Genomic DNA, 26,634 nt, shown 5'->3' on the forward strand with positions numbered 1-26,634 from the left:
TATATATATATATATATGGCAGAATGTGTTTTCAAAAACCTTAAAATACAGTACTGAATTTAAAAAGTAATGTCATTTGAATTACTTGTAACTTTGGTATAGACTGTACCTGAGAGTTGCACATTTTGGCTATGGCTTCATTTTCAGCATTTGAATATTTTACTAAAATATGAAAACTGGTTCAACTAGTAAGACATACCAGGTACACTAGCAGCTGAATGTACTGTGGTACATTTCTGACATGTCCTATATCATTCTTGTCTTGATACTCAGAGGAGCGCTCGTCATTGTTTCCCCTTATTGAGACATTTGGTGTCCTTTTTCTGCACCCCCATTTCACAAAAAGAAGAAAAGCATAGCTCTGAGTGTAGCATGGCACTTTTATCAATTCAAATATGCAGGTTATGTTTTAGATTATTATTATATATTATTATTTATTTATTATATTATTATTATCAAATTCTCAGACTGAGTGAATGTCTGGGGCAACATCTAATCTCACATGGATACCAAATATCTCAGGAATGGGAAACAAAACATGCAATTCACAGAGGAATGAAGTGTCAAAATAAAGCAAACACCAGCATAAAGACATGGTGGCTCTGTATTGGTGCGTGTGCTTTTTCTGACATGGTTTGGTCCTAGTTATCAGTGATTAACTCTCCAGCTTCATAATGACAAAGTACACTGTCTGTCTCAAGCAATTACAGTGGATGAAATCGAATTAATAAGGATATATTCTAGCTCAGTGGTTCTCCAACTGTTTCACGTCAAGGACCCCTCAACCTGGGAACCCAGAGTCTATTTTTATTTGAAATAAAAATAGACTCTGGGTTCCCAGATTGAGGACCCCTAAGCTGACACAAGGTAGACCACGGGACCGATTTTGTCTCGGGGTCCCCATCTGATAGTTTTTGCTTGTAGATGTTTTATTACAGAAAGTGTATGAAACCCATGACCAAAATAGCCATACATTCTGTCATTGTGTTACTTATGGATAGACTTGTAATGACTATAAATGATCCCCCTTTTGCTGGGGACCCCCCTGCAACCCCCTCAAGGACCCCGGACACCACTTTGAGAACCACTGTTCTAGCTAGCATAATGGTCATAACGCAACCCGCCTTGATTTGAGTTGTATTATCAATAATAATGAATTTAATAACATTAAATTTGCTTTGGAATCTGCTGATTCACTGAATATTGAAGGCAAACAGGAGGAACTATTTTTGTGTTTTGAAGGTCGAAGAGAAGGATTAGGGTTTGGATTTTCAACAAATTGTTACGCTATTAAATTTAATTACCCATACTTCCGAATAGATGTGGTTGAGGAACACACCTTTTATACTTATTGCACAACACAAAATATGGCATAATTACAGGAATGAGCCCATGTCAGAACATGCACCCACACTTGTACAGAACCGCCAGAACCATAGAAATGAAGAAACTAGTTGTAGTCACACAGACTAATGCTGACATGTAAGATACAATGTCCAAGACAAAAGAGTAAAGTGATAATCTCATAAAATCTATAGTGCATTAGGAAGACTGTCTGAGCATCATTTTTCAACGGCACACTCTCACCACTGAGTGTCACTAACGCACCTACAACAGCTCAACTGGTCCTATTGCACCGGCTCTACTGAGGAAGAAGCACTGAATTCTGGGCAGAACGAGGAAGCAGCTTTCCGGACGGACCACTGAGGGCGCTCCAGCTCCTCTTCTTCTCCTGTATTTTGTACTGTAGCTGGGGGCAGCGCTGTCTAGCATGTTACATTCTTCATTCTGGTGGGACAATAGGTTGGCGTTTGATTTCTCTTCATGCTGTACAATCCAAATGTCAAAAACTGTCACTGTCCTTTTGGACCTCTCTAGACTCGTTCAACAATCTCCCCTGAAACCCTTTGAATAATAAGCACTTTCCTGAGGCACTCGTGCTATATTAACATACATTATTTTGATCATGCTCATTCTTCCTAAAATTTCAAACATTATCATTCTTAAATCACGAGGGAGTCATTGTAAACTACACTGAGGTGACTTTTCAAGTAACACATTTGAGCCAATAGAGAGGTATTATTTAGTGAGCGTCTGCAAAATACACTGGGACACACCCTCCGATTTAGGGGCATGTCCTAATAATAGAGCTCATTCTTTCCTCCATGCAGCCTCCCTCTGTATCTTTTCCCTGTTCCATCCATTCTCTTCTACGCTGGTCAGCCACTGAGGGGGTGCAGGTCCACCCTGACCTTCTCCCCGCTGCTCATCATGCCAATAGTGGGGTAGAAGCCCCCCGCCGGCAAGGCCACCTCCCTGCGGCCCACCACCTTCCCATTGCGGGTGAAGAACACCTGTCCAAACACAAGGGGGCAGCAATGAGTTAGTTTAAAGAGCTCAGAATTTACGGGGTTTGTTGTTCAATCTATAGGAATAGTACCCATTCCTAGATTTCACAGGGTGTCTCACCATGATCTTCCTCCCCTCCAAATCGTCTCCGTCCGCCTCCTCATCGTCATTGTTTGCATACAGGTCATTCTGAACGGGACTCTGCTTGGGCCACGCGTCCAGGTCCCAATCATCTATGTCATCTGAACGATGAACACGGCCACACGGAGAGAGGGACAGAAACATGCGATTACAGACGGAAACTGTAACGAGACACAGAGCGCTGTGTATGTTTGACGAGTGTTTATACAACGTAAGGACACTCACCTCCACTGTCAAGCATATAGTCGCGTGGAAACATGATCCCACAGCCCATAATGTCCCCCTCGAAGCAGCGCGGACCAAAGGGCTCGCCCACCCCGCTGCCTTGGAACAGCTTTCCATCGTCTGCAAAGAATGACAGGTTCGCTGACTGGTGCTTTGTTCAATCATGGCACCATGCATGACGGAGTAAGATACCATCAAGACATTACGATTTTATCAAGAAAGATTTTTTTTTTAAAGCAATGTTGAAGTTAAAAGAAAACCCGCTGTAAACATAACCAAAATGTTCAAAGACATAAAGAGAGAACCACTTTCTCGTCATTTGAATGGATAGGAAGACAGCAATGGCCCAATGAAAAAAAAAAAAAGCCTACAGCTAACAGACGAACAAGAGTGTCAAACAAACGTAAATATCTCAAAATCTATTCTATCAAAATCGTATGACTTGGATGAAACGATAAGCGGTTTAATGATAAACCGTGATCAAATTCCCTTATGGTAACCATGCCGTTTCAAATCTTTATCATTAAAACCATGTTACTGTGATGACAGCGCCTTGGAAAACACGGTAAATACAGTATTTAACTAACTTTGGTTGATGATGGGCAGTATTTAGTAAATAAAAACAAGTGTTTATACACTTAGAATGATAATGTTTGAAAAATTTTAGGAAGAATGAGCATGATCAAAATAATGTATGTTAATATAGCACGAGTGCCTCAAGAAAGTGCTTATTATTCAAAGGGTTTCAGGGGAGATCGTTGAACGAGTCTAGAGAGGCGGGGGGGGGGGTGTCGCCGAGCTCCAAAAACAGCTCGCCGAGGGCTCGGAGCACCTAGTATTATGCGGCCCGGGGGCCAGATCCGGCCCCCCACAGGGTCCAATGCGCCCCAAAGGATGACTTTACAAAGTGTGAAAATTGAGAAGTCCTTCAATCCAATGTGATGCACTTGTGAAGGCCAAAGAGGTACCAGGTTTCAGGAGCAGGTTCAATATTAAGTCACCTATTCATGTTATCTGTATTAATCACTAAATAGTCAGCTATTTTCATTACCTTTGCTTGACTTTACTTTTACTTTATTGTCATTTAGCAGACGCCTTTGTCCTAAGCGACGTACAACAAAGTTATATACAGCACAACAATAAAAACAGATAAACAGACAGTAGAAACCCGAGGATAAAATGAATAAGAGATAGACTATAGAGAATTGCACAGTTGTCCACAATTGTAATCAGGGGTGTAGTGATAAATACAGAGGTGGGTAAACTATCCAAGGTGAGTAGTTTGTTTACCCACCTTGTTTGCCCTCATTGATTTATACAGTTGATCTGAAAATAGGTGAGTAAACTATCTGTCTCATTTCAAAGGGGTGGGTAAATTGCGTTTACTTGTGTTTACTTCCCTGATTGTGATGCACAGTACAGACAGTAGATAATGTGCTTGATGGTAGCTGAGATAACCCTACGTGTTGTAGAGTTGTGCCTGTAATTCTTTACACTAAGATAAACGGGAAAATTAGGAGGTTTTGTCATTTATAGGTGCACATGACATGTGCACCTATGTGCAGTGGATATGCCACTGTCTCTGACTTCTCTTATCACTCTACTGCCTTATTGCTTGTTGTGTCTCTTGTTGTTTTTGCACTCATATGCCCTGTTATATTTGTACTATGTTGTAAACGGAGTCCACAGCACAAGAATTTCACACGTGATACTTGTACCACGGAGTGACAATAAAAATCTTGAATCTTGAATCTTGAATTATAGGTTATTATTGATTATTGTCTGGCCCACTTGACACCAAATTGGGTGGCATGTGGCCCGTGGACTAAAGAGTTTGACAGCCCTGAGTGTGAACTTAAGCTTTAGATCAGGTCAATTGAGGTTGTTGTCTTGCTCGAACTGTTAATCAAAACACTCACTAGCTGTAACTTCCCAGACAGCGGTGGGGTTTCCCCACTCTATTATTAACTGCATCAAAAACAACATGAAGCTTGAACAAAAAAAATGCTTTGACAGCCTACAGTATGTCGTTACGTTACCATGTCATTATATCAGAGAACAGGGAAATAAAGAGCGCTGTATTGCAAACGTGTTCGATGCCTAAAACAGTGGTTCCCAACCTTTTTTCTCTTATGTACCCCTTGAGCTGTTTTCCCATGCCAGTAGTACCACCTCACTCATGCATGTCGATGATTCTCCTAAATTTGTTCTATTAATCTCAAATTAAACTTTTAGTAGGCATCTCTAACAAATCTGATTTATTGAATGGAAATCATTTGAATGACTCCCATTTAATACAATTCTTCCCATTTCAATTGGGGAAGAATAATCAGTTTTACCAAGACGGGCCTATGAAATTACTTGGAATATTGTTTTTGATCATTTTGGAAATAAATTGTAATCCCCAATCTTTCCAAGTACCCCCTGCAAGCTGCTAAAGTACCCCTAGGGGTACACGTACCCCTGGTTGGGAAACACTGGCCTAAGAGACACACTACTGAACCTGTAAGAGGTGCTGAGAGCAGCAGACAGACAGACAGACAGACAGACACAGGTAATAGTCCGTCTGTAACAATGGTGGTTTGCACACACTTTGCAGTTGGCAATAAACAGTTGCTTTAAAGTGAATGTCATACAATGAACTGTGTTGCATGGCTGCCAGCTGGAGAGCCAGATGGCAGCCATGGCAGACTTCCTCAGAGAGGATTAGAAGAGACTTCGTTGTGCAGCATCTTTACATAATGACTCAAAGAATGTTGAGTCTTTGGCTACTTCCTATCATTCCAGCATGTCGATTTGTTCAGTTATTGTTCTGTAATGAAGTATTAATTAGTTACAGTATTAGTGATGGCCATATTAGCCATGTAGTTCCGAAACATTAGGCTCTCATCGAAGGTTCCACTTGAATATGATTTTGCAATATATTATTGTTATGTCAGTGAATGTAATACTTCAATAACTACATCTGTTATTTGTAGACTATTTTATTACAGTACTACTGTCTTTTGGATTGATAAATGTTGAGTTATTTTGGCTAGTCTTACACTTTTACTAGTCCCCCCCCCACTTTTTTTATTTAGCTCAGTGTTTTTTCAAACTCTCAAAAATAAAATATCCAAACCATTATTTTCCATTATTCGATTATTGCCTCCAGGTACAGAGCGGGATAATGAAATCAAAGTATGTTCTTTTAAATTGATTGCCTACTTCTATAACGGAATAAATGTTCATGATTCATGGTGCTTGTTATGTTTAAAATGTTGAACAGCCGCCCCGACCGAACCAGAGACCCTAGTGCAGCCGCAGGGACCAGGACTCATAACCCCACCGGCTTCCCACCCCCAGACACGGCCAATTGTGTCTGTAGGGACCAAGCCGGAAGTGCGTTTACCTCTACACTACCAAGACGCCCCAGTGGTGATATCATTCCTGTGTACAGCTCCATATAGAATGACATGGAAAACATGACTAACAGAATCCATGCTGAGGCTGACGCACATTATCTGGCCAACTGATTTTACTACTGCAATATGGATTTGATTTGGACTGTTGACACCAACATGTCATCAGTCTTGGTTCTTGTCTTGTTTGAGAGGGGAGAAGCTTGACTTTGAGTAACAGAGGAAAAGGAGCAGTTAGAAAACCCAGTGACATCATGCAGCCACACTCACCTGCATGGTAGGCAATAGACCCTCTGCTCCAACCAGGATGTCTGTTTTTTGGGTAGTCCTGCGAATCAAATGAACATGAACTCCCGTGAGGGTTGCTTACAATTGCTGTGATGGTTCCCACCATTGAGTCGATGGTTCCCACAAGATCACATCTACCACAGTCCATCTACTATAGTAGATGGACATTTACCAGGGGATTACTATATTATTTCATTTTTATGGGGGTGGGGTTTGCCAGATTTGATATTAAGAGGTGCTGCAAAAACACTGCTACCTTCTCTAGGGGCTTCTCCTGGAAAACGTTGCTCTCTCTTACAGTTTGTGCAGAGCAAACTGACAGTCACACAGTGTTGCAGCTCAAGACGTTGAGCTGAATTTTACAAACATCGTTTAACGATGGTTGGACTGAGACAGGTTAGGATCATCAAGCTCTGCATCAGAAATGTGTGTGTGTGTGTGTGTGTGTGTGTCTCTGTCTGTTTCTCTGTCTGTCCCACTGGTGACATCATCAGTGATGTCGTAAATTCACTCACACACACAAGGCTGTTCAGTGATGATGTCATGATGTTCATCAATGATGTCATACATAGGCATTGTGACATCATTGTGACATCACTGATGATGTCATCAGTGACACACACACACACAGGAGCAACTGAGGGAGAGAGGAGAGGGAGAGGGAGAGCCGTAGAGCAACAGAAATAGAAATAGCGGATGTGATAGATAAAAATGATTACATTCCCTCAAATAAGTAGCCAAAAACGAGTGTTATTTATTTTGATTTATTTTGATAAGCAACTTTTTTCCCCAGCGTCGGAGTTTTAACAAGGAAATGCGCCAGCTGCAACAATCAGTCACGTTCTAGACCGGACCTTGCACCCGTAATTATTTTCCAGCGGGACATTCAACAATAAAGGTCCTTACACACCGGGAGCGTTTTTTCAGTGCGATTAATTCGCACGTCAACAATAGTTTCCGAACCTATATCAGTCAATGCAACCGTGCATACCAATGGCGAAGTTTCGCTGAGCGTTATTGCGGCGTTTATTTTTTCGAACCGCGGTCGATTTTTCTGAAATTCGCTTCCGACGTGTACACATCTGTGGCTGTGATTGACAGGTGGGTCAAAACTCGCATCGCAATTTCGTGCCGTATATTCGCATCGCTCTTGATGCGTAAGGACCTTAAGGCAGATAGCTTTAGAGCTGGCAGAGTTACAGCCTCATGCATGAAAGCTGCTTGTTGCACACCACCTGAGAAGCCATCAGCAAGTCTCATCAAAAGCATCTGTTCCCCTTTTAAGCAGCACAGGGTTTACAACCAAACACACCACTTGGGGATGCGATCATGAACGACACAGGCACTGAGCTGTTATCTCCAGAAAGTTGTTTCACATATCAACTTCAGATGTGAAACCAGATAGATAGATAGATAGAGTACTTTATTAATCCCCTGGGGGAAATTCTTGTGTCCAGTGGTTTTATTTGAAATAAATCCCTTACTGCCTCACGTGGGGGCTACACATGGTGGGATAATACATTGTGATTGCTGTGGTGATGGTGTAGTGGAGGTAAAATGTCCACTTTGTGCACATGGCAGGATAAGCCTCTGGTGTTTCTTGGAAGGAGAGGAGCTCGCCCTGGTGAACGAGTTCAAATACCTTTTCGTACACAGGTATAAATAAATAAATAGAAAAAAAGAAAAAAGAAATATAACAGACTATAGTACGGTATATATATATATATATATATATATATATATATATATACTAGGGATGTCACAATATATCATCCCACGATATATCGTGATATCAAAATGTGACAATATGTATCTTTGAGATTAAATCTTATATCGCGAGAAAAAGAAGCTGAACATGGTGGCACTGATCTGCATCTGATTGCATGCTCCTTTTCATTGCTTTGTTTGAACAGACGAGGGACGTTACAGACACGGAGGATGAAAATGGTGAAATTACTCAAATTAGCGTGGAGGATGCCCCCTCAACTTACAAATCGATCGCAAAAAAATATTGTTAAAATATCGTATCGTATCGTTATCGTGAACCCAATATCGTGTATCGTATCGTGAACTGAGTGAACTGCATGCAATCAGATGCAGATCAGTGCCACCCAGGGCCGGCCCGCCCATAATGCGAACCAAGCGGCTGCCTAGGGCCCCGGGAGTTGGGGGGGCCCCCCCCCAAATTTTTTTTTTTTTTTTTTTTTTTTTATATAAACATAGGCTATAATATTATAGGCTGTGTGTGGTAGTTAAAACATAGGTTGACGTTTATTTATGTTTGTAGTTTAAACAAAAACATAAATACTGTAGGCTACATACAACACAAAAGGCTGATATTTACCTTTTGTCGCCACCTGGTGAGTAAATATATATGTAACTAAAACCATTAAAATTGACAACCGGTCCTGCATGTATCTACCGGTCCTTGGCACAAAAAAGGTTGGGAACCCCTGGTTTAACTGACCTGGCAACCCCTATGGCTGCTGGGTTCTACACGCTTGCTTGACACTGATAGGGCTACAAACGAGCGTCATTGTCATGTTTGTTTGTTTTAAATATTCTTCTAAATATGGCTAAAAGTCCAAAAACGTCAAATTTTCTTCGGCGCTGCCCTAGCGGGCAGCACCGAGAGTCCCCTCCTTACAGCACCCCCTACTTAAAAGTACTTCCAGCGCGGATGCCCCCAAACCCCCGCCCCTGGGAGGGGGCCCCTGATCTATATCCTGCTTAGGGCCCCCAGATGGCTAGGGCCGGCCCTGGTGCCACCATGTCCAGCTTCTTTTTCTCGCGATATAAGATTTCATCTCAAAGATACATATTGTCACATTTTGATATCACGATATATCGTGGGATGATATATTGTGACATCCCTAGTATATATATATATATATATACCGTACTATATATAGTCTGTTATATTTCTTTTTTCTTTTTTTCTATTTATTTATTTATACCTGTGTACGAAAAGGTATTTGAACTCGTTCACCAGGGCGAGCTCCTCTCCTTCCAAGAAACACACCAGAGGCTTATCCTGCCATGTGCACAAAGTGGACATTTTACCTCCACTACACCATCACCACAGCAATCACAATGTATTATCCCACCATGTGCAGCCCCCACGTGAGGCAGTAAGGGATTTATTTCAAATAAAACCACTGGACACAAGAACTTCCCCCAGGGGATTAATAAAGTACTCTATCTATCTATCTATCTGGTTTCACATCTGAAGTTGATATGTGAAACAACTTTCTGGAGATAACAGCTCAGTGCCTGTGTCGTTCATGATCGCATCCCCAAGCGGTGTCTTTGGTTGTAAACCCTGTGCTTAAAAGGGTAACAGAACTGAGTAAACTGAGTGTATCGTGACACCCCTAATAATATTATACATATATATATTTATTTAATCTGTACAGGTAGATGTTCTTCCTGCTAGGCTCTAGGCCTGCCGCACCTCCATCGGTGCCAATTTGTTAGCTGCAGGGTCATCAGCTGGGGACCACCACTCACAGATGTTTCACCCCTTGGCCCAGAACATCTCCTGGTTGCGGGGCAGTGAACAGGGACGTCTCCCTGACACTCCCTGCAGCTAACCTTCTTCAGGAGTTGCTTGCTCCCCATGCCTTGCCTCGTCTTTTCAGCCAGAGCCAAAAGCTTGCCTTCTCCGCTTCGTTGGAGTTTGGCCACTTGATTCTGCTCTTTCGTCCTGGGCTCTTCAGGCTTCTGGCCCTTTGACTTGACTCTGCTCTTGGGTTGCTTGGGGGTGCTACTGGGTTCACACCTTGGGGCTCCTCCCTCCTTTCTTCCTGCCCTGCCACAGCAACATTGGGCCCAATGGCACTTCTGTTTTCGACCCGGCCTTGGATCCCATTTGTCTGACCTGCTCTTAATATATAGTATATATGTAAGGGATAATGTATTGTGAGCCGGTGATTACTGGGGAAATAATGACCGACAGGTGGATTGAGCCCGACGCGCCAGCGGAGGGCTTAATCGTTCACCTGAAGGTCATTATTTCCCAGTAATCACCGCCTCAATATACATTATCCCGCTTAGAACACGGCCTACAACTAAATCATTCAATAATCTGACAAAAAGAATTATTCAAATAGATTTTTTAATAGCGTTTTCAACGACAAAGCGGTTTCATTCGTAATTGGCACACAAGACACCACAGCTGCAACTGGTTGGCCTAATTAGTAGCGTCTGCAGACAAAATGCTCTTATCAACTGATTAATCCAGGTGTGGCAGAGCAGCGGTCGGTTGTCGAGAAATAATGACCGGTGAATCTTGTTGATTGACCAATCAGAATCGAGTATTCAAGAGAGCCGTGTTCTAAATATATGTATACCCTATGTACAGTATGCCGGGAGCTTAAAATGGCTATATCTCTACTATTCAACCAGCTTCAAAATGACCCCTTTCCAGATATTATGATAATTGATCATTCAGAGACCCGAGCTGTAACAATAGAGACAAAAAGGAACAAATGCTGAAGGATAGGAATACAGAGAAACAAAGGAAGGCACCACGAACAATTGCGCCTTTATCCAATACACTGTAAGAGGCGCAACAGTTGAGACTGCTGTCACCTCAAGTGGACTTTGTTTTTGATGTTTGCAGTGGGAGATAATGGCTCCCCCATCAGCAGACTGATGAAAGGATGCTTCATTGTACCTGGTAGGAAGTGGGGGGGTGGGAGTGGGCGGCTGGATATGAAACCTCAGGAATGACCGAGTGACGGCTTTATAATAACGCCCCACCTAAACCGCAGACACGTCAGGAGAAAAAACAATTCCTGGAAAAGAATCAGTGAAATAACAGAGCTCCTGTCTCCACATAGTGCGGCCCGAGGGCACGAGCTACACACACACTGTGCAGGTAGAGGAGTGTCTATGTGTGTGTGTGTGTGTGTGTGTGTGTGTGTGTGTGTGTGGGGGGGGGGCATTGACGTAGAGGACGGGAAAAGGAGCGCGGGTAGATCAGTGATGAACACTCCCCGGTTGTGAGCAGGACCACAGCAGACTGGCAGCGTGCCAAGAGACCAGGACGAAAACAGGGAGGAAGTCAAACCGAAAGACGCCGACAGAGAGAAATAGAGCGAGTAGAGGATCTCATCTTGCAGGAAGGAGAGACCCAGCTGATTTCCTCATAACTGCACTGCATCACGCTATCAAGTGAGCATAGCCGGTGAGCGCGCAAACGGAAAACAACCCGCGCTTTCTACGGAAAACCAAACGAGGGGTTAAAAATGAGACAATATTTATTCTGTTGTTCGCTTTTCCTCTGGCGGGCCATCCGTCACTCAGCCTTGGAAACGGGGAGGGCAGCGCGCGGGGTAACAAATAAACACGGCGCTGAGTAGATAATAGCACGTGTGACGTGTGAGAACGCTGATGCTATGTGTTGTTTACTAGAGGATGGTCGTCATGACAACAGAGGAGAGACTCTTACCCTGCGCGCCAGCCCCAGGGCGATGTAACACTTGTCCCCGGCGCTCGTGATCTCCAGCTCGTAGTAGTGGCAGCGCGTGCCCAGCGGGCGGCGGCCCTGGGCCAAGCCCACGTCCACGATGCTCTTCCCTTTGCCCACGTACTCCAGCAGCTGAAGGGACGAGGAGACACATGTGTGTGTGCGTGTGTGAGTGAGCAGAATTTTATCCGGCCACAGCTATGCCGTTTTATGTGCGATCCGGCTGAAACTTTCAGGGGCTGTAAAGAGCACCCGTGCGGGTGACCTGACAGAGCCGGATTTTTTCATTAGGTAATTGCCCTAATTACGTAATGATGTGATGTCACTCGAGCAATGATGTCATCAGTGATGTCATCCTTCCACGGGTCCACTAGTAATAATTCATAATAAGAATAATAAATAAAATCAGCAGTTCACTTTGAGTATCATTTCAGTGGGACGTCAGATGGGAAAGTAACCATGGAATTGTAATCAAAACTGACTGGCTGATTTCTGTTGACAGACTCTCATACATCTATGAATGTTTTCAATATCATCACTTGCAGGAACGTCACAATACTAAACAAACGGCATGCATAATAAATCAATCTTTGAACAGAACATGTTACTGTTACAGTAGTAACATTTTGTCTTTGTAGTTGAAGTAGACATGAAAAGATTTTGTTTGTTAACACATCTACTTGTTAATATTTAACCCTGCATCCAATAAATGGCAGACCTGTGCTACCAAATGGCTTCATTTTCATCAAAGCGTTTTGTCAGTTGTCAACAAGAAACGTAAACAAACCAATGCTGCAATTACAAAAAAAATCGTATTATGTATTACACAGACCAATTCAAACCAGGATCTAGGCTAATGATCTAAAGCCACAAACCTACATTTCACACTTCAATCTACTAAGTTCTTTGGTTTGTTTTGTTTGTTTGATTGTTTGTTTGAGATATTTTTGTGTCATTTTTGCCTCTATGAAAACATTTAAGATTGAGAGAGACAAGACAGACTAGTGGAGAGGGGGCTGAGGACAAACCCAGGTTGTCATGTTCACATGGTGCTTGCCTTAGAGCAGAGGTTCTCAAATGTTTTTCAGCCAAGGACCCCTTACAAGATAGAAAATATACCGGGGACCCCCTCATTCTGATTTGTGATTTTGGGCTAAGCTTAATTGTTTCCACGGTAACGTGCTTGACTTTTAAATTGATAGGTTTGTTAGATTAGAATGTAATCCATGAACCATTTTAGATTTAAAGCATGACATATTTTCATTGAACTATGAAGCTTTTGCAACAAAAAAAAAAAAATTATTTTTATTTTCCTGAAAACTTTTCGTGGACCCCCTTGCAAAGTGCCACGGACCCCCATTTGAGAACTGCCTTAGAGACCACAGAGCCAGGATGCTGCCCGCAAATCAATAGGACACCGGAAAGTAACACCGCATACCGCTTCAAACTCCTCTATCAAAACCCCTTCAGAGCGCACAGAAAAGCACTATTGCTGCTCTATAACTGACATGTGTTGTTTATTATGTCCTGACAGCTTTCATCTAGTATTAAGGTGTGCCCGTGCGGAAATAATGACTTCCAAGGATTTCAGACTGTAGTGGTTTTTGGGCAGTGCAACAGCACAGAGGACACATTTCTAGGAATGAAGTGTTATTAAATGCACGGGAGGCACGCAGGTTCGCTGCTCCTTGCCCAAGGGCTCTTCAGCTGCGATCCCCTCGCATCCTCCTTCCACTCAAAAAGGTTTTGTGTGAACCCCCCTGAGTCAGAAAAAGGAAAAGATAATCCGCACACTGTTTTTGAAGCTGGAGCTTGTTCTTTGTACTGCCTGATGAAGACCCGTGAGGGTGGAAACGTTGCATTTTTGTAATTAAGAACTCACCGTGGGAGCTTCGAAAACAGTGTGCGGATGATCTTTTCCTTTTTCTGTACGTTAATTATTTCCAGCACCTGTTGAAATAGACTTTTGGATGTGCGTGCACTCGGCGCTGTGAATCTTCACTGGCCTCACGATTCGATTCGATTACGATTCAGAGGGCTACGATTCGATTCGATAACGATTATCGATGCATCTCGATGCATCACTTTTTTTTCCAGAATACATGATTTTTTGATTTGATTTTTACATGAAAAAGCGACCACTGCTCCTGGCCTGCCCGCTGGAGGAAAGGACAAGCCTGGATGGGTCAAATGCAGAGGACATATTTCACCGGCCACCGTCAGCATGAGTGTGTGTGTTGTGGCCGCATGCATGTGTTGAAGTGTTCGTGTGACAATAAAGACGGGCTTCCGTCTGAAATCGTGTTTTTATGCTCCCACAGAATCATTGTGCCAGTGCATTGACCAAATAATAATTGTAAAAAAAAAGAACTGGATGCACCAGAATTTCCTACAACTAAACAAAGACAAAACAGAGGTGATCGTCTTTGGTCCCAAAGAACAAAGGTTTAAAATCACTGCACGCCTTGAGTCTCGATCCCTGAAGCCTAAGGATCAAGTCAAAAATCTTGGCGTTATTATTGATTCCGATCTCAACTTTAACTCCCACATTAAGTCAATCAGAAAATCAGCTTTTTATCATCTTAAAAATATAGCAAGAATTAGGGGCTAAATGTCCAGACAGGATCTAGAAAAACTAATTCACGCCTTCATCTATAGTAGGTTAGACTACTGCAATAGCCTTTTCTCTGGTCTCTCCAAAAAAGAACTTAGGCAACTTCAGCTCATTCAGAATGCTGCTGCTAGAGTTCTAACGAAGACTAAGAAAGCTGATCATATCACTCCAGTTCTTAAGTCTTTACACTAGTTGCCAGTGTGTCATAGAATATATTTTAAAATACTGTTACTGGTCTACAAATCACTTAACGGCCTAGGCCCAAAATACATCGCTGAATTGCTCCCACGCTACGAACCGTCTAGACCTCTCAGGTCAGCAGGGTCCGGCTTACTAACTGTCCCTAGGATCAAATCAAATCATGGGAAGGCCGCATTCACCCACTATCCTTCTGCTAGCGGGAACAAACCTCAGAGCTGCCCCAACTTTACTTACTTTTAAAAATAGACTAAAGACTTTTATGTTTACCGTCGCTTTTAACTGCTGACAGCAGTTTTTTAGGAGATGTATGGCCTATAAAGGTTCGAGTCCAACTATTATAAAGGTATGGACATTTTTCCAATCTGTGAAACCTTCTTCAGAGAAACCACAGAAGGGGGAAGATACGCACTGTAACCCCATCCGGGGCAGATCAACGCTGACTGCTGTGTTGTTGTTAGCTTAGCTTCTAGCTATTAGCTAAATAATTATATTTACAACCATAATGAACCGTGATCTGACAGAAAAAGTGTCATATAGAGAGCGCGTGCACTCCCATCCATCATCATGCTGGCCGTAGGCTCTCGTTATAGCCTGTTTGAGGAGACTACTTGGAGCTCAAAATCTTCCGTGGGCATCCGAATGAAGCCAAACTATTTCGGTGAGTAAAACATCATATTTTAACCTGGAAATGAGGACCGTGGTGTAAAAAACCGAAATTCTCCTTTAATGCACTTTTTATGCTCTTTCTTAAAGTTTTGTTGTGATGCTTTTAAATGTCCATTTTATTCTCTTCTTTATTATTTTATTTTCTTGTCAACCATTTTATGTGAAGCACTTTGAATTGCCTCTGTGTATGAAATGTGCTATACAAATAAACTTGACTTGACTTGACTTGACTTGACTTGACTTGACTTGACTTGCTTGCTGTGTACCGAGCTCAAAGTAATAGGCTACGTTCTTTGCTTTACCCCCAGGACTGTCCGCTACAAAAACAACTCTCTTCTTCTGGCGTTCTTTTGTATTTCGCGCCGTGACCAGCGGAAGTGTTAACACAACCCGGAAGAATTTGGCCCACCCCCGCGTATGAACATAAGGCGAATACACCACAACAGGACTTACCGTGCCAGTCACCTTGACGTCATGGAGACGGCCCCACTCGTCTTCATGGCTGTCCACTATCATCAGTCCATCCTCCTCCTCCATCCTCCACTCTGCCTGCAGGTCCAGCTGCACTTCTTCCCCCAAAGAGTGCATTCCCACAGCAGGGTAGAAAGCCTCGGGAGATCCTACCATCTCCACATTGCCAACCTGGACACAAATTCAAACACAGTAGGCTACTCCTTAGGGGAAACTAGCTGGGAACGATGGACTAAATAACACAAGGTGAATGAATACACATAATAATTGTAATGGTCATAATTGTAATGATCTCTGTGTCTGAAGTAGAATAAGATGGGAATGCAGAACTTACTTCCTTGCCGTTCTTGGTAAAAAACACTGTGACGTGCCCATCGTCACAAAAGTCCAGGTTTATTCCACAGCCAATTCTATCACCTCGGATGCATTTGGGCCCAAACTGCTCACCCACACCGTTGCCATTGTACAGCCTGCGGAAGAACAGAGTGGTGCAGTGACTGTTACTCGCCTTACTCAGTGTTTGGTTAGTATTACTGTACTGGTGGTACAATGTAGTCTTATGCGATTTCTGTTACTAGGGGACCCCCGTGGGAGTTGGACCCCTCCCCCCCCGTGGGAGTTGGAGGATGACATCATCACTGATGACATCATTGCTCAAGTGACATCACATCATAATTAGGGCAATTACCTAATAAAAAAATCCAGCTCGGTGCGTCCTGGTAGCTCACCTGGTAGCACGCAGGCATACCACGAAGGCTCGGCCCTTCGCGCGGCCGACCCGGGTTCGAATCCGACTCTTTCTGTGTGGAGTTTGCATGTTCTCGCCATGCCCCCTGGGGGTTTCCTTCATATAGCAACCCCACACCAAAACATGCGATATCCTGGTCGCTGATGTGGTGCCTCCTCTGGTCGTTAGGGGCGCCTGTTCGGAGGGAGGGGAACTCGTTGGAATAGCGTGATCCTCCCATGTGCTATGTCCTACCGGTGAAGCTTCCCCTGTCAGGTGAAAAGAAGCGGCTGGCTACTGCCCATGTCTCGGAGGAAGCATGGAGCCAGTTTCGGCTCTCCCCAGATTGGCAGAGGGTGGAGCAGCAACCAGGATAAATAAATTAAAATTAGGACTAACGGGGGATAAAAATAGGATGAAAAATCGGGGGAAAAAATTTTTAATTAAAGAAGGCGGCGCGAGATAATAAACAAATATGTATTGAGGATAGGGATGGTAAGATTCACTGATTCGCATCGGTGCACCAGCATAAAAGTTCAAGATTGCACCGGTTAAAAAGAGTGTGCATCGGATACAATTTGGGATGAACTTGCATCGCGCATCGTTTCTAACATGTTTGCATCGATTAAATCAGATTTATATTAGTAGAGGCACTATGCCTTGAAAGAAACAGCATGAATAAGATGCTTACTTAGCTGCAGTACTTGCACTAGAGAAACAAATATGTAAAGTCACTTGATTTGCTGCTTAAGAAATAAAATAAATACAACTCTCTGTACCATATTGAATTGTATAGCATCATTATTTTGCATCGTATCAAATCGTGTCAAATCGCACTGCATCGCGATAGGGGTGACTCGTATGGCATCGGATCGTTGGAAATTGTCATTAAAAATACGACTTTTAGTGTCTGGAATGTGTTACCAATATTTCCAAAATATTAGGCTATGATTCCAGCATTCGGTAAATCCTCCAGCCGGGTGGCTGAAAAATTGAATCCCAATACTACTACTACGGGCGAGCAGCGCGCCAGATTTCTGGGACAAGATAATGGACATCACAGCCAGCAAATTAAATGAGGTGATTAAGTGATTTTGAAAGACCATGCTGGTGCTAAAAACTACTTTGTGGGCACTGCTGCTTTTGACACGTGTCATTCTCCCTGTACAGTATATATAATAATACAATTCAGTTCAGGTAGTTCAGGAAGCCCTCAAGGCCAAATTTCGAGTTTTAAAACCAACATTTAGACAGAATTTGTCAAACCGTTTGCGTTTGCCAAACAGTACACCTCTATTATTGGCTGAGATGTGCTGATGTGTCACTTCAGCAGGCACAAGCGATGAAAGTGATGAAATAATATCTCGCAAGACAGCGTGTTGAGTGGGAGGCCCAGAAAACAAACGATCAGAGAATTAAAGGTAGATCTACTGATTGAATAGAACGACTTCAAAGGCAGCAAACTGTAACATCACCCAGCCTATAAACTCATTTTAACAATCTTTTTATTTGGGGGAAATTTAGTTTGATGTCAACAGACACAGTTTAGCTCTTGATGTCATAGGGAAATTGTCCACACACACACACACACACACACGCACACGCACGCACACCTAACTATCTAGTGAGGACACTATTCGACATAATGCATTAGGCCCTAACCCTAACATCACAACTAAACCTAACCCTTCAAACCGAGTCTTAACCTCCAAAGAGCCCTTTGAAGGTGTGTGATAAAGTGAGGACAGGCCACAATGTCCCCACCTTCCTCAAATCTCCTCACTTTCCTCAAATGTCCGTGCTTCCCTCCACACCCTCCAGACAACCACTGCTTCATTTTCCACTGTTATTTCAATTGATTTCATTATGCAATGTGTTATTCTTGTACCATACTCCTTCGCATTACGTAAATGAAAAATAGCTCAGAGAATGAGTTTCAAGGCATATCACATACTTGCCATCGTCAGCATGATAAGCCACAGATTGTGGGAGCCAGCCCGGCTGGTGGTCCAGCTTGTACAACTGAGGCACCAGGCCCACGGCAATCGTGCCCCTCACTCCCGTGTCCATGATAGTCACCTGCAAATCCCACAGAGCAGTTAGCCTACTGTACCATGTCAACTGAAACTTCCCCCTTCCCTCCAAGTTCTTCCTCTTCTTTGGGACTCCTCCAAAATAATTTCTCACAACCAAAAAAGATGTTTCTGTGGGCTATCTGGTAGGTTAATCTATCTAAATGTGACTTGTTTTATTTGGTGGGGGCTCCAAACTAACAGTAACCTAAACATACGTAGCTAGAAGCTTTAGATATTAACATATTCAGACTCGTTTGATTCTTCCTCTGATGCATTTTTGGATGGCAACCTAGACTGTTTTAAGACCGAGAGCAAGATGTCATAATGTACATAGTAGATTTAAATGAATATTTACCATACAAATACCATAAGTAAATAACATTTGCTGGGTGGCCAATCGACATAGAGAGGAAAGTGCTCGTGTTTAGTTGATCGACTGTTTACTGATGAAATGAGTTCAGTGAAAAACACAGACAGATGGTCTACCTTTTAATTTGTGTTTTAGTGGAGCTTTCAAATAGTGAAGGGCTCACTTGACTGTTTTCACAATTTCACAACAAAAAGATAATATCTTTTCACCTTGTATCTTTAAGATACAAGGTGAAACTGAAAGTGTGTGTGCAAATTTTGCTTTCTGTTCACTTTCTACCAAGTTGGCCCCCAGATTTTAAACGTATCTTTTGCTTTTGTGTTGTTGGACTGCTGTGGTTGAATTGTGGTTAAGGTACCACTGTTCATGATACTGTTTTACATTTAAAATGTTCTCAATGTTCTTGTGTATACCGTTTTTTCATGTTCATCACAAGCGAAAGCCCAACTGCGACTAGCTAGCAAGCTGGCCTACATTCTTGTTGTCTAAGGCGAATTCTGACCATGATTACCTATGACATCATCCCCAGGGAGCCCTACATGGACGCGTTGCAAGGGGAGCACTGGCAGATCCAGGGCAAGGACAAGAGGAAACTTTAAGTCCTTTCCCATGACCTCAGCAGCGGTCCCCAAGGAGAATGTCTCTGTTGTGTCAACGAGTAACACTGCAGGACATTCAAATCCAACCTCACGTCTACAATCAGCTTCCACTTCACATGTATTAGCACATCATACAAGTGCTCCCTCCTCCAGAAGTGAGTCACGCAGATGAAGCCTAAGTACTATAGCATACAACCGCCAACCCTACTAACCCTAATAACCAACTGACAGAGAGACGTATAAGAGTTGCTGCCATTCCGAAGGTGTTGACTTGATTTTTGGCTTGGTGAAACCAAACCGAATCAGCTGAAAAATGGGACGATGTATCATTCTCGCATCAGGTGCAAACTAATGAGGCCGACTATCAGGTGTAAACGGGGCTTCATTAGTACTAGAGTGGAATCCGCTTATAGTGATCACGATTATAGTGATTAGCCACTTACTGTATATTGATCAAAAAGCTTGGTCCCAAATCATTCTCATTTCACTCTCCAAATGCCCCAGATTTTTCGCGCCGGCGCCGTTCGGCCCCCAGCCCTCAGCAAAATCTGGCCCTCTGGTAGCGAGGAATTTTTTTTTTGGCCCTCTCTATCATCAAAGTTGCCCACCCCTGACGTAGGTTAATCAGTGGTTCTCAAATTGGGGTCCGGGGACCCCCCAGGGGTCCTTGAGAGGGTTCCAGGGGGTCCCCAGCAAAAAGGGGAATAATTTATTTTCACTATAATTCCATCCATAAGTAACACAATAACAGAATGTGTGACTATTTTGGTCATGGGTTTCATACACTTTCTGGAATAAAACATCTAAAAGCAAGAATATTAACAGATTGTGGACCCTGGGACAAAATCTTATCAAATTGGGGTCCATAGAAAAAATATTTTTGAAATGGAATATCTTAGTTACAACTGTATTGAGCTAACAAGGGGCAGCTTTGTGTTACGCGACCATTTAAGCATTTAAGAGACTTGCTGCTACCAGTTGTTAGAATTGGCGGAGCCTGCAGTGACCCATCTGCAAGCTGAAAGAGTGCATATCGCCACCTATCGTAGCGGAAACACTGAATAGTCACTGCAATTTCCAAGCTAAAAGATCTTCTAACTCTATTTCTCAGACAGGATGGTGCTGCACTTCTAAGGGGCTACTCCCAAGTGGTGTGATGACAGGATGGTGTTGCACTTCTAAAGGTGCTACTCCCAAGAGGTGTGATGATTTCCCTTTCATTAAAGGCTGAAGGAGATGTAGGCACGCAGCCAGACACGATGGTCCGCCAAGTCCTTTCTCATCAACACAGAGCTAGGACTCCTTTGATATATGCGCTCTGGAGTCTGGCATTTGGTCAAGATTAGCATATCTCACTGTGTACAGCCAAGCCCTTCTTTTTCTATTGACTTTTTATGATTGTGCTGTATCCATTTCATCTGGAGCAACTGATATGAAAACAATGACGAATTGGAATGATGCGTATGATGCTCCAGATCTATAACAGTCTATCAATTGGCCTCTACATTGGCAGTTGCTCAACAATGTGGAAATAATGGAAGTCAACACAAACTACCGTACATAAAATCCAGATAGTAGGGGTGGGAATCACCAGATGCCCACGATACGATACTAAAACGATACTTGAGTCACGATACGATAGTATTGCGATATTGGGATATGCTAGTATTGCGATATATTGAATATTGCGATATTTCGATATATTGTCACTCCTAACTCCTTTTCCTACCTTTTCCTTGACCTCACCGAAAGTAAAACATGCAGTGTTTTTTTGTTTTGTTTTGTTTTGGCCCCACACGTAGGCTACATTATTAAGCTTCTCTGGACTCAATACACCACTGCAGGCGCAGACTGCACCATCGGGCGCTCTGGGCAGAGGCCCGGTGGCCTGGCATGGCCTGATTTTTTTTTTTTTAAATATAGATAGTTGGCGTCCAAATATCGATACAATATCGTTATGGAAAATATCGCGATACGTTGGTGTATCGATTTTTTCCCCCCACCCCTACCAGATAGGTCAAGTTAGTAGTAGGTAGGGTGTTTGTCCTCATTTCAAGGAGTACACAATCAAGATTACTGTAGTGACCTTAGCCTTTCCTAGGCCAGGTACTTTTCTTTTAATTTGGTAGTCAACTCCTGTGGCAAAAGGACAGTTGTGAAATTAGAGGACATCATTAACTCTTACTTCAAAATAGCGGTTTCTTTTCGATAATGGCCTGGGGGCCACATAACAGCCAACTTCTTCAGAGTTCCCTTGATACCTACAAATAGACATACAAAAATGTAAACAAAAAGTAACAATGTTTCTTTGAACTCAATATCAGTAATGAAACAAACCAATATCTGGTCAGCTGCTGCTGCCAGTTAAAACTCTACTGCTCACTACTGTTACCTGAGTTAAAACTCTACTGCTCACTACTGTTACCTGAATTAAAACTCTACTGCTCACTACTGTTACCTGAGTTAAAACTCTACTGCTCACTACTGTTACCTGAGTTAAAACTCTACTGCTCACTACTGTTACCTGAATTAAAACTCTACTGCTCACTACGGTTACCTGAGTTAAAACTCTACTGCTCACTACTGTTACCTGAATTAAAACTCTACTGCTCACTACTGTTACCTGAGTTAAAACTCTACTGCTCACTACTGTTACCTGAGTTAAAACTCTACTGCTCACTACTGTTACCTGAATTAAAACTCTACTGCTCACTACTGTTACCTGAGTTAAAACTCTACTGCTCACTACTGTTACCCGAGTTAAAACTCTACTGCTCACTACTGTTACCTGAATTAAAACTCTACTGCTCACTACTGTTACCCGAATTAAAACTCTACTGCTCACTACTGTTACCTGAGTTAAAACTCTACTGCTCACTACTGTTACCTGAGTTAAAACTCTACTGCTCACTACTGTTACCTGAGTTAAAACTCTACTGATCACTACTGTTACCCGAGTTAAAACTCTACTGTTCACTACTGTTACCTGAGTTAAAACTCTACTGCTCACTACTGTTACCCGAGTTAAAACTCTACTGCTCACTACTGTTACCTGAGTTAAAACTCTACTGCTCACTACTGTTACCTGAGTTAAAACTCTACTGCTCACTACTGTTACCTGAGTTAAAACTCTACTGCTCACTACTGTTACCTGAGTTAAAACTCTACTGCTCACTACTGTTACCTGAGTTAAAACTCTACTGCTCACTACTGTTACCTGAGTTAAAACTCTACTGCTCACTACTGTTACCTGAGTTAAAACTCTACTGCTCACTACTGTTACCCGAGTTAAAACTCTACTGTTCACTACTGTTACCTGAGTTAAAACTCTACTGCTCACTACTGTTACCTGAGTTAAAACTCTACTGCTCACTACTGTTACCTGAGTTAAAACTCTACTGCTCACTACTGTTACCCGAGTTAAAACTCTACTGTTCACTACTGTTACCTGAGTTAAAACTCTACTGCTCACTACTGTTACCTGAGTTAAAACTCTACTGCTCACTACTGTTACCCGAGTTAAAACTCTACTGCTCACTACTGTTACCCAAGTTAAAACTCTACTGTTCACTACTGTTACCTGAGTTAAAACTCTACTGCTCACTACTGTTACCTGAGTTAAAACTCTACTGCTCACTACTGTTACCTGAGTTAAAGCTCTACTGCTCACTACTGTTACCTGAATTAAAACTCTACTGCTCACTACTGTTACCTGAGTTAAAACTCTACTGCTCACTACTGTTACCTGAGTTAAAACTCTACTGCTCACTACTGTTACCTGAGTTAAAACTCTACTGCTCACTACTGTTACCTGAGTTAAAACTCTACTGCTCACTACTGTTACCTGAGTATGTCTCCGTCCCTCAGCATTCTTTTGAACCGATCCCGGTATCGCACCGCTCGTACTTCACGAATTTCTCGGATTCGCCTCCTCCAGTTCAGAAAGCGATGGTGGAGGTTGATGTCGTCCATCTCCTGATATCATTACAATCTAGAAGACGGGGGGAAACAAATCAATTTCTTTTGTTACTGCTGTGGAGATTGAGAATGTTACCTTCAAAGCCTAGCCAGCTGGCATTAGATAGCTATCTTACCATCGAACAAAGTTCAGCATGATGCATGTGCATCATTGATGACATTACCGGGAGCTCCAATTTTATTTGTATTTTTTTGTTAAAAAAATAAAAGTAAAAAATCCGGACCCCCCCCCCCCTTTAATTTTTCTCCCCAATTGTACTTGGCTTCCCCCTGCTGTCCTGGTTGTTGCTCCACCCCCTCTGACACCAATCTGGGAAAGTTGTAGACTAGCACATGCTTTCTCCGATACATGTGTGACTTAAGCCACTTCTTAACATGCAGTGGAATCCGTATTATAACCTGCACCTAGCCGGTTGGCCTGCATGTTAAACAACAATTAGTCGGCCTACGCGCACTCCCGCGACTCCGTATCTTATCTACGGTACCTCGACCACTGGTATAAGATCCAATTTCACGCAAGCGCTGGTCATGTTAAACAGTGGAACGATATGATCCGCATATGTCCGTAGTGGGCGGGTGTGGCTCTTCGTGACTCACTTCACGTTCGCTAGTTTATTAATTGATGAATCGTTCGGGCAATCGCTTATATCAACGAGCAAACTCACGGTTTCCTCAAGTGCTGCAAAAACGGCTTGATTTGTTAAGTGGGGGCTAGAATGACCGTGCTTTCCGAGGTGAGGGCTGGCTTGACTGCAGTTGCAGGCAGCCAGGTCCAGTGCATCAGAGGGACGCTGCTGCGTTGCTTGCTTGCTCCCATGTCAGAAAAAGCCTAACGTTTGTGGGAGATTCAAGTTGTCGCACTTATTACTTTTAGCTAACGCTACGTTGTTTTTTCATCAAGGCAATGTCCAGAAGATATGGGTTCATGAGTTTCTGCAAATGCAGATAGATAGGCTACAGTAGGAGCATGCATGCATGTTGTCTGTTTCAATAACGAAAGCGTCCTTTACCGAGAACGACGTGCCGACCAATTAAATATTCTTGCTGCGAAATCGGCCTCTTAATGACAACACTGGAATAAATAAGATCGACGACTATAGAGGCTATAAAGAATGGACTATAGAGAAATAAATGGATTCAAAACGTTTATTTAGGAAACAGGCTATCAAACTTTTGTGGGGAGAAATAGCCTACATTTAAAACTAGTCAGATATGACTAGTTGCCACTTCCAAAATAAATCACCCACAGTGATTGACGACGGTGCGACCACTATTTTGACTGCCTCATAGCTAAAGCTGTTTCCTATCACATTTCTTGTGTTTGATACATGCTACCGCGCCCCCCCCGCCCACTGGCAGAGAAAACGGCTCATATCCAGTTGTTTCTTAACAAAGACCCCTCATGTTTAGAAAGGCAAAACCTGAAAATATTCTGCTCTCTCTAGCTGGACATGATCCGGAGTTCATGTTTAAAAGGCACTCTAGTGTGTGGGAGGATCACGCAATTCACGCAATGCCGGACTTCCGTAACAGCCCAGCCAATCAGAGGTTTGCCACAGCTTTTCCTGTGGCAAAAGGCGGAAATGCTGACTTGTGATTCAGAACCTGCTGCGACCCTCAGGTTGCTAGGCAGGGAATCTCCCGCTGCACTACCCAGATACCCGATGCACTACCCAGATACCCGGGAGTTCCAAAGTTTGTGTTTCAGGAGCGTTACAAGTTGCTCATAGCATCAGCCCTTGTCTGTGAGGCTAAATTATGGTAGTTTGGGAAGTAGATTATTTCTCACCTATTTAACATGCACCTGATCCTTCCATTTCTGATGGAAATATGGCAAAAAAAAGCTCCTTGTGTTTGTGGATGCAACATAATTTAAAGTGAATGGAAACAGATCAATCCTGCCAGTGCTTTGCCCTTGGTTTGCAGCACAAGTCATTGTCAATCACAGCACAAGACACGTGTGAAGCTGTCTGATAGGAGGGCTCAAAATAACACGGGCCCAGAAAAACATTCCTTTCATGTTTCTGTTGGTGATGCAGGTAGAACAATGTATCAATTTATGATGCTTCTGTTGGTGATGCAGGTAGAACAATGTATCAATTTATGATGCTTCTGTTGGTGATGCAGGTAGAACAATGTATCAATTTATGATGCTTCCATTGTAGAGAAATTGTGACTATGGAGTGAGAGTGTTGAGTGTGTCAGTCAGTCAGTACCGACTGCATCTGTTACAGAAGCAGCAGAGGAGGAAAAGGACTAGCAATGAATGTATTCAAAGAATGAAATGGGAGTATAGATCCTCCTTAAAAAGGGAGAAATCTGTGACCAAGCGATTAGGCCTAGCACTGTCACCTCACATGCAAGTAAAGTCAGAATGGACTGGAGACTCCACTTTGCCAATGAGCAGAGTTTCTATCTGTTAGCGTTGTGGTAGTCTTCTTCCTCGTTTAGAACGTTTATCACGTTGTGAGTTGTGAACTTTCAGTGGGGGCTATTTTCTTCTCAAGATAGATCTTGCTTAGAAAATATCCTCCACTGATAGTCAGGAAAGATGAGTTTGGTTAAAAAAAAAGCGTTGAAATATTTTCCGTTCCCCACATAAAAGGAAACAATTAATGGTCATATTTATTTCCCAAGTGCCTTGACAAAATCATCATCAGCCCAAACACGACTGAATCGTATGGGTGAATGAGATCTAACTGGTACTTATTTTAACAAAATAAGCCAAATAAAACAAATCCAAACGCTATCACCTCGCAAATACGCGTGATGTGGCCAGTGGGATAAATCTATCCGCCACTTTACACATTTACGAGCCTACCGCGAACGCAGCATCACATTTCCCAAACTACTAGCTACAACCAGAACTACAACCAGCCAGGATTCCGGCAACGTTACAAACTTGTCCAATTGTATGATAACAGAATGTGAACATGAATATACCTTATGGTATCCACATATTATCCAAAGCCCCTTGATGTCACTTTGATTCCTGCTTGTCTGCTTACTAACTTGTAGCGCCGTCGTCCTTTTGTTTTCGCTTCTGTCACTGTGTA

General features: G+C 42.8%; 1 protein-coding gene across 1 annotated transcript; it reads right to left on the minus strand.

Annotated features, from left to right (window-relative positions):
* LOC310799032 (SPRY domain-containing protein 3-like) lies at positions 1-26,634 on the minus strand. Its single transcript, XM_083661602.1, has 11 exons — positions 26,522-26,634; positions 23,445-23,591; positions 21,786-21,861; positions 18,511-18,635; positions 16,164-16,299; positions 15,812-16,000; positions 11,860-12,009; positions 6,387-6,444; positions 2,716-2,835; positions 2,470-2,591; positions 1-2,354 (listed from the first exon to the last, which is right to left on the minus strand). Exons 2-11 carry the CDS (start codon positions 23,570-23,572, stop codon positions 2,220-2,222), a joined length of 1,239 nt encoding a protein of 412 aa, XP_083517728.1. The 5' UTR covers positions 23,573-23,591; positions 26,522-26,634; the 3' UTR covers positions 1-2,219.

This window comes from Poromitra crassiceps (genome assembly GCF_964638095.1).
Source record: "Poromitra crassiceps genome assembly, chromosome: 27".
In the NCBI taxonomy this organism is placed as follows: domain Eukaryota; kingdom Metazoa; phylum Chordata; class Actinopteri; order Beryciformes; family Melamphaidae; genus Poromitra; species Poromitra crassiceps.

Bases quoted from the DNA above. Each gene is read 5' to 3' on its own strand.
- LOC310799032 (XM_083661602.1), bottom strand. From the start codon at position 23,572: ATGGACGACATCAACCTCCACCATCGCTTTCTGAACTGGAGGAGGCGA. The intron at 21,862-23,444 runs GTAACAGTAGTG...GTCTATTTGTAG, and splicing joins AGGGACGGAGACATACTCAG to GTATCAAGGGAACTCTGAAG. The intron at 2,836-6,386 runs GTGAGTGTGGCT...CATTCTTTGCAG, and splicing joins GTCTATTGCCTACCATGCAG to ACGATGGAAAGCTGTTCCAA.